At 46.9% G+C, this 8594-nt stretch overlaps 1 protein-coding gene across 1 annotated transcript in view; it reads right to left on the reverse strand.

Annotated features, from left to right (window-relative positions):
* The window catches only part of PTPN11 (protein tyrosine phosphatase non-receptor type 11), a 51245-nt gene extending 44763 nt beyond the window's left edge, over positions 1-6482 (reverse strand). The window contains exon 1 of the mRNA XM_081113366.1: positions 6257-6482. Coding sequence (XP_080969492.1) covers positions 6257-6270 — 14 coding nt within the window. The 5' untranslated portion in view covers positions 6271-6482. The remainder of the gene's footprint in view (positions 1-6256) is intronic.
* Positions 6483-8594: the final 2112 nt, after the last annotated feature.

An 8594-nucleotide genomic window follows, 5' to 3' on the forward strand; every position in this document is an offset into this window, starting at 1 on the left:
AAATCCCCTGTGTGCTCCAGCCACCACCTATGTCCCCAGTCTCACAGCTCCTGCATGTGCTCCCTTCTATTCTTCAAGCACCCCAGAATTTCCCCACCTTAGCACTTTTGCACTTGCCTGTTTCCTAAAATCTGGAACACCCAATGCCTAGCAAGTGCCGGGCACTTAGTAATCCCACAATAAATAGTTCTTGAATGAATGGATCCATGTTTCATTAGAGTGGGTTGGTGGGATGATAAAGACTTGACTCTATAGTCCATTATCTTTCAAATAAATGTGTGTGCATATATTCAAGTGTGTATAGACAGACAGATATATACAATGTGTATGTCTGTATCAGATACAAGTATATGTGTATTCTAAACAGTATGTGACTGACGAATTTGTTTCAGTTTGATGCTGCCTTCATCAAACGCATTTGAGGTTGGCCTATGAAGTCTGTCTCCCTCTCTACACTCAATGGTCTCTGCAAACATGACTTGTATCTTTCATATTTCATTGTTGCCAGGGCCCATAGTACATTTGGGTTTGCTAAATGCACACAACCCTCCAAAACTCAGTAATGAACTGGGCTGTATTTTAGGGTGTCTGAATCCATTCAGGAGTCGCAAGCCCTTGGTTGCCGTCTCCAGCCAGGACAGAACCTGCCCGACTTCAGTATTTGCCTTGGTGTCTTCCATGTCATTGAGCCGGCCAGACTCCGGGTCACCTGATGAATCAGCGGCGTCCACACGGTCCTGTCTTCAGCAGCCCTCCCTACTCAGCTCCTATAGACTCATACCTATGGCTCCTGTTATGGAATCAATCCATCTTCTGTTTGGTCTTCCTCCTTTCCTGCTGCCTTCTGTTGTTCCCAGCATTATTGTCTTTTTCCAAAGAACCCTGCCTTCTCATTATGTGACCGGAGTAGGACAGCTTCAGTTTGGCCATTTTTGCCTCCAGCAATGCTTCAGGCTCTAGGACCCACTTGTTCCTCTCCCTGGCTGTCCCGAGTCCCTAGGGCTCTCCTCCAACACCATCTTTCAAATGAATCCATTTCTTTCCTATCAGCCTTTCCTTTCCTTATGTGTCTTTCCTTTCCTTAAAAAGGTCAGCATTGAATGGCAAGGGCCATCCATGTTTCCCAAAGGGGAGAGGAATCAGCACAGTGTCCTCTATTGTCCTGTAGGGTAACAAATACCCGACAGGAGTTGGCTCTGCTTTCCCAGGATCTTGTGGGACTCACTAACAGTCTCCACGTTGACCATGTGCAGGAAGGGTAAGTAATCTCAGCAGCGGCCCCTGCACTTGAGCAGCTCTGGCCAAAAACCTGGGCTTATATCAGGACGTGACATTAATACAGACATCCAGCTTCAACTGGACAGACACAGAACTGTTATTTTTTCAGCAAGGCACGTTTATTTACTCCCATGGGAGAGAAACAAACATGGCCACCAGGGAGAGCCTGGGACAAAATGTACTTGACCTACAATAGATAAACCAAAAGCCAAGTCTCAGAACGAGCTGTTTTCTGCTCCTCTCAGCTCAAGTCAGCAGACGTGAATTTTCAGAGGAACAAAAGCAAATGTAAAGGATGCTGAAGGAAGATGGAAAACGCAGCCAGTTTTGTCAGCTGAACAAGGCAGAGTAGGGCAGACAGGCAATCTCAAAATCTGAATTCAGTACTACAATCACTAAATTATTTGGGAAAACGTCATTTGCTTTCTCAGTGCCTTCCTTTCTGTGCCTGTGATACTGAGAGTAATCAGCACACTGAATATACTGACATTTAATACTGAATGCTACACAAAATCTAAACCCTATACATGAATCAAAAATAATTATTTTAATAATTAAGCAAAACAAAATTCAGAATATTATCTGTCATTAAGGAGTCAGCTCATATGATCACCTCTTCAAAAAGATGTCTCCTAAACTCCTAATCAAAACCAACCACATTCTCCCCATTTCTGGCTTATTTTTTCCCTCCCAGCAGTTACTACTACCTGAATATGTCTTATTTATTCATGTGTTTGTCTACTCTCTCTCTCTCTCGGCCACAGGAATAGGAATTTTTGCCCATCTTACTGCTTTATCCTGCCTGGTTGAATAACTACTTATTGAATGAATTAATACTGACATTAAAAATACTTTGAAAAAGGAGAATGAAGTTGGAAGACTAACAGTATCTGATTTCAAGACATGTTATAAAGCGACAATATTCAGGCCCAACAGGCGTGGCTGAATGGTTGAGCATCCACTTGTAAGCCAGGAGGTCACAGTTCAATTCCAGGGTCAGGGCACATGCCTGGGTTGCAGGCTCAATCCCCAGTGTAGGGCATGCAGGAGGCAGCCAATCATTGATTCTCTTTCATCATTGATGTTCCTGTCTCTCCCTCTCCCTTCTTCTCTGAAATCAACAAAAATATAAAATAAATAAATAAATAAATAGACAATAATCAAGATCATGTGGTATTAGCATAAGGAGAGACAAACAGACCAATGTAACAGAACAGAGTCCAGAAATAGACCCACATATACTAGTAAGTGGACAACTGATTTTCAACAAAGGTACAAGTTCAATAAAGACAAACAGTCTTTTCAACAAATAGTGCTGGAATAACTATCCATATGCCAAAAAAGAGAACATGTATCCACACCTCATACCATATACAAAAATTAACTCAAAGAGGATCAGAACCCTAAAACTATAACACTTGTAGAAAACATTTGAGATCTTGGGTTAAGCAAAGATTTCTTAGAAATAACACCAAAAGCATTATCCATTAAAAAAAAAAAAATACACGAAACTTCACCCAAATTAAAAACCTCTACTCTTCAAAAGACATTGTTTTTAAAACATGAAAAGACAGGACACAGACTAAGAGAAAAATATTTGCAATTCTGATAAAAGACTTGTTTCCAGAATAAAGAACTCTCAAATCTCAATACTAAGAAAACAAACAATTAAATAAAAAAGAGGGAAAATATTTGACCAACTAAACATGTCACCAAAGACAATATACAAACAGTAAATAAGCACATGAAAAGATGATCGGCATGATCACCGAGGAAAAAAGAAATTAAACCTACAAAGAGAGCCCAGCTGGTGAGGCTCAGTGGTTGACTATGGACTCATGAACCAAGGGGTTATCAGTTCCATTCCCGGTCAGGGCACATGCCTGGGTTGCAGGCTCCATCCCCAACAGGGAGTGTGCTGGAGGCAGCCAATCAATGTTTCTCTCTATTCCTCTGTCTCTCAAAATCAATTAAAAAAAATTTTAAAAAAACTATAATGAGATACCATGACACACCCACTAAAATGTCTCAAATTTAAAAAGTGATCATCCCAAGTGCTGACGAGTATGTGGAAGAACTGAACTCCTACATACAGCTGGTGGGGATGTAAATAGCATAACCACTTTAAAAGACAATTAGGCAATTTCTGGAAAAGTTAAATAGACACCTACTATATGATCCAGCCATACCCCTGATTGGTGTGTACCAGAGAGAAATGAAAACATATGTCCATACAAACTCTTGTACATGACCGATCAGAGCAGCTTTGTTTGTGACAGCCAAACTTGGGGAAATAACTCAAATGTCCATCAACAGGTGGATGCATAAACAATTGGTGGTACATCCATACACTGGAAGATTACTAAGCAACAAAATTACATAATGAACTATTTGACACATACTACAACATAGACAAATCTCAACATAATTATCCAAGCATAAAAAGCCAGATATAAAATTCCATTAATATAAAATTCTAGGAAATGCAAACTAATGTATAGGGGCACAAAGCAGAACCACGGTCGCCTGACGAGGAAGAGATTATAAAGGACATGAGGAACCATCTCAAACAGTGTTCGATGTGTCCATTATCTTGGTTGTGGTGGTGGTTTCACAAGTGCATACATATGTCAAAACTTATCAAACTGTACACTTAAATATATGCATTTTATTGCATGTCACTTATACCTCAATAAAGCTGGTTAAAAATAATAAAACAGACCTACTATCTGAAAAATAATAATTCCCAATTATGTGTGTTGTTCAGAACCTACCTTTTTAGGTGGCAGACATATATATATATATTTTACTGATTTCAGAGAGGAAGGGAGAGGGAAAGAGAGATAAAAGCATCAATGATGAGAGAGAATCACTGATCAGCTGCCTCCTGCATGCCCCCTACTAGGGATCGAACCTGAGATCCTGGCATGTGCCCTTGACCGAAATAGAACCTGGGACCCTTCAGTCTCAGGCTGACGCTCTATCCACTGAGCCAAACCGGCTAGGGTGACATTTCTATTTTATAATAGGGAGAGCTGGAAGAGAGGAGCAATTACTCCATTTCAAACTGTCATCTTTGTCACTTGCTATACCCACACTTCCCTGCTTCTAGACTAACAAGCTGGACAATGTAGGATCTATTACTACTCTGCCCCTTCCCCACCCCCTAGGCCCCAGTCTTTTGTCTCCTAAAGAAGCAGATCTTTACTTGTCTAGAAGAGCAGACACAAGGAACAAAAGGCTCAATGACTGTTTGACAGATTAAAGAATAGACAACTGCTTTATTTAAAAGCTCCCTCAAGGATGACAGCATTTGAGGCTGTACACTGTTCTGCTGAAATGCAGTTATATATTACCCCGATCCGTAAGCACTTGCCAACAAACCTGTCCCAGTCACTTCCTAAGTTTCCAGTTTTCGTTCCAGATCCACCAATAAATAATGTGCAGGTGTGGTTTTGAGAAGACATTCCTAATATTTTGAAAAGACTCTCATTCAAATAACCCCAACTGCTTCAAACAGTTTTTCAAATGTCTATGACATTGGCCATACGGGACAATTAAGACTGAACAATGAGTCTTATATGTGAAATGTCTATAAAGAGAGGCGATACAAAATAGCAGGATCGCCATCTGAAAACAAGAGGTCACACACTCCTGTTTAACAACAAAATAAGGGCTTAAAAAATAATTAGCAACATTATAAAATAGTAAGAGCAACATGGTGATTAAACAGTGGGGGTTCTGGCTCCACCACTTATCGGCTGGGTGACCTTTGGCAAGTTGCCTAACTCCTGAAACTCAGTTTACTCATCCTTAAAAAGGGAACAGGTAATAGCTTGGCTGGCACAGCTCTGTGGTTGAGCTTCCAGCCCTGAACCAGGAGGTCACAGGTTCGATTCCAGCCAGGGCACATGCCTGGGTTGCGGGCTCGATCCCCAGTAGGGGGTGTGCAGGAGGCAGCCGATCCATGATTCTCTCTCATCATTGATGTTTCTCTCTCTCTCTCCCTCTCCATTGCTCTCTGAAATCAATAAAAATACATTTTTTAAAAAAAGGGGGGAGGGATAATAGTACCTAGCTCGTCGGGTTATAGTGAAGATTAGATGTGTGTGGCTTACAGTCACAGCTTAACAAACGTTAGCTCTCAGTATTACCCTGAACTTTCAAAGGATCTCGTTAATTCGCTAACCCTCCTTGCGACTCTAAGGTTCCGACCCTGTCATTGAGCCGCAGGTTGCGTCGGAGCCTCAGTTTCCACATCCGCCAAACGGGTGATGAATGCTTCCTGAATTCTAAGGTTGTGATGAACGATTCAACAACGAGAGACACAGCTCCCTTCCCTCCCGCCTCTCAAAGGCGAAGGTCGCTGAGAAAGGAAATACTTCTAATAGCTGCTGATACAGTCAGTGTTTCCATTCCTGGCACGTGAGGGGAGGGAGGGGGTGATGCCAACCCGCATCTAAAGGGGTCGGGGGTCCTGAGCGAAGCCCCCAAACGCGCGCGGGAGGCGGGGGCCGCCAGCAGCTCCGCCGTCGGGGGCCCGGCCCCGCGCAGCGCCCTCCGCTTCCCTCCGGCCCCCGGGCCCCGGAGCCTCCCGGGCGGCGAGCGGGGTTATTTCGGAATCACCATGAGGCAATTCTCATGAGGCAATGGGTCAGGAATGCGGCGCCGGGCCGGGCCGCTGGCGTCCGCGGGTCCCGCGGCGGCTCTACCTGCCCCCGTCCAGACCGGCATCCCCGAGGCTGCGGGAGCCGGAACTCGGGGAGGCAGGAAATGAATGGGGACCGAGGGGTGGGGGCGCGGTGGGGCCCGGCCCGGCCCGGGAGGGCGAGGAGGTTGGAAGAAAGCATCTCCCCCGGGCTCCCCCCCGACTCCGGCCGAGCGACCGAAGCCCCGCCGGGGCGCCCCCTCCGGGAGGGGCTGACGGACCGCGGCGGGGGACGCGCCGAGGCCGCGCCGGGCCCCCGGGGCTCCTCACCTCCGCGATGTCATGTTCCTCCCGCCCTCCGGCTCCGCGACCGGCGCGCTCCTGGCTCAGGCGCCGCTGGGCCCGGTCACCATCGGGATGGCCCGAGGGAGGCCCGCTCGGGACCGGACGCGGGGGGGGCAGAGCCAGCGGGCCGCGCGCAGACCCCCCTCCAGGCCTGGGGATCCCGGAGACTGTGCCGCCGCCCCCCAGCCCGGCTGGCTCCTCCTCCTCCCCCGCCCGTCGCCGCGGGCGCCCTCGTGACGTCACCGCGCCGCCGCCGCCACTTCCTGCTTCCCGACGGCCGCGCCGGTGGCGGGTGCAGCCGCGCTTCTCAGTCCCCCAAGCACCCTCATGCTCTCCTTTACTATTTTTTTAAATATGTTTTTGTTGACTTCAGACAGAGGAAGGGAGAGAGGGATAGGACATCAATGATGAGAGAGAATCATCCGTCGGCTGCCTCCTGCACGCCCCCCACTGGGGCTGGAGCCCGCAACCCCGGGCAGGTGTCCTGCCCGGGAATCCAGCCGTGACCTCCCGGTTCCTCGGTGACGCTCCGCCGCTGAGCCAGCCGCTGGGCTCACGTCCTCCCGTGGCCTTTGGCTGCGGGGCAGTGCCGGGCGCTCCCACGACCCGGCCGCTTCCGGTCCCACCGCTCCAGGCCCATCCCGGAGCTGACTGCCAAGTGGGACATTCATTCATTTCATTCCCCAAATCGCAGCTCCGCCCAAGGAGCTGGGTGACCTTGGGAGGGTTGCTGAACTTTCTCGGAGCCTCCGTTTTCTTCATGCCTTCGTGCCTGTACGATGGAGCTAGTGATGATTGTATTTTCTTCATAGGATTATTGTGAGGATTAAATATGGAACATGCTTGGAACTAGGCCTGGCCCGTTTGGTCAGGGCTTTGCCCTTGTTAGCTTTAGTAAGATAAGTAAACACCAGCTGAGTATTTTCTATCTGCCAGGCGCCCGTTCTAGGCTAGGGGGATACAACAGTGAAGTGAAAAGGCAAACATCCCTGGGTTCTCCTGGGAGGAGCTACAGTAATCAAGAAAAATACTCGCCCTAGCTGGTTTGGCTCAGTGGATAGAGCATCAGCCTGCGGACTGAAAGGGTCCCAGGTTCGATTCCCGTCAAGGGCACAGGCCTGGGTTGCCGGCTTGATCCCCAGTCGGGGGCATGCGGGAGGCAGCCAGTCAATGATTCTCTCCCATCGTTGATGCTTCTCTCTCTCTTTCCCTCTCCCTTCCTCTCTGAAATCAATAAATAAATATTTTTTAAAAATACTCAAGATAATACTCTCAGCCTCCTTTCTGGTCTTTCCCTGAAAATGGCATTTGAGTAAAGCTCCGATGCAGAAGCAATCAGAGGGAATAAGTCAGGGGACTAGCATTTCAAGCACAGGGGAGAGGCAAGGGCAAAGGCTCCCAGGCCCTGAAGCCTCTTGTATTTTAAGGACAATAAGGAAGTGTCTGGCTTTGGGGAGAGGGTGGTGGTGAAGGATGAGTCGTAGCAGATGAGGTAAGAGAGATGGAGATGGAGATGGGAGAGGTCCCGTAGGCTATTATCAACAAGACAAGTAATAACAAGTGTTGGAGAGGTGGTGGAGCAAAAGGAACCCTCTTTCACTGCCGGTGGGAATACAAACTGATACAGCCGCTGTGGAAGAGAGAATGGAGGTTCCTAAAAAATTAAAAATCGAGTTACCACATGCCCCAGCAACCCCTCTTCTGGGTATCAACCCCCAGCATTTGCAAACATTTATTTCCAAGGATACCTGCGCGCCTATGTTCCTTGCAGCATTATTCACAGTGGCCAAGACGTGAAAAGAACCGAAGTGTCCTTTACCAGAAGAATGGATAAAGAAGATGTGGTACATATATACAATGGAATGCTACTCAGCCATAGGAAAAGGTGAAATACTGCCACTTGCAACAACATGAATGTCATGCTAAGCAAAATAAGTCAGACAGAAAAAGTTAAGAACCATGTGATTTCACTCATATGTGGGATATAAAACTCAGAGCAACAAACAAACAAAAGCTCATAGACACAGATAACAGTATAGTGGTGACCAGAGTGAGGAGGGTAGCAAAGAGTAAAGGGGGTCAGATGTATAGTGACAGAAGGTGATTTGACTTTGGGTGGTGGGCACACAATGCAATATACAGATCATGTAGCATAGAGGTGTACACTTCAAACCTATATAATCTTATTAATCAATGTCACCCCAAATAAATTTCATTTAAAAAAATAAACAGTGGCCCTTAGCCGGTTTAGCTCAGTGGATAAAGTGTCGGCCTGCAGACTGAAGGGTTCCGGGTTCAGTTCTGATCAAGAGCATGTGCCTGG

This window comes from Myotis nattereri (assembly GCF_964212035.1).
Source record: "Myotis nattereri genome assembly, chromosome: 19".
Taxonomy (NCBI): domain Eukaryota; kingdom Metazoa; phylum Chordata; class Mammalia; order Chiroptera; family Vespertilionidae; genus Myotis; species Myotis nattereri.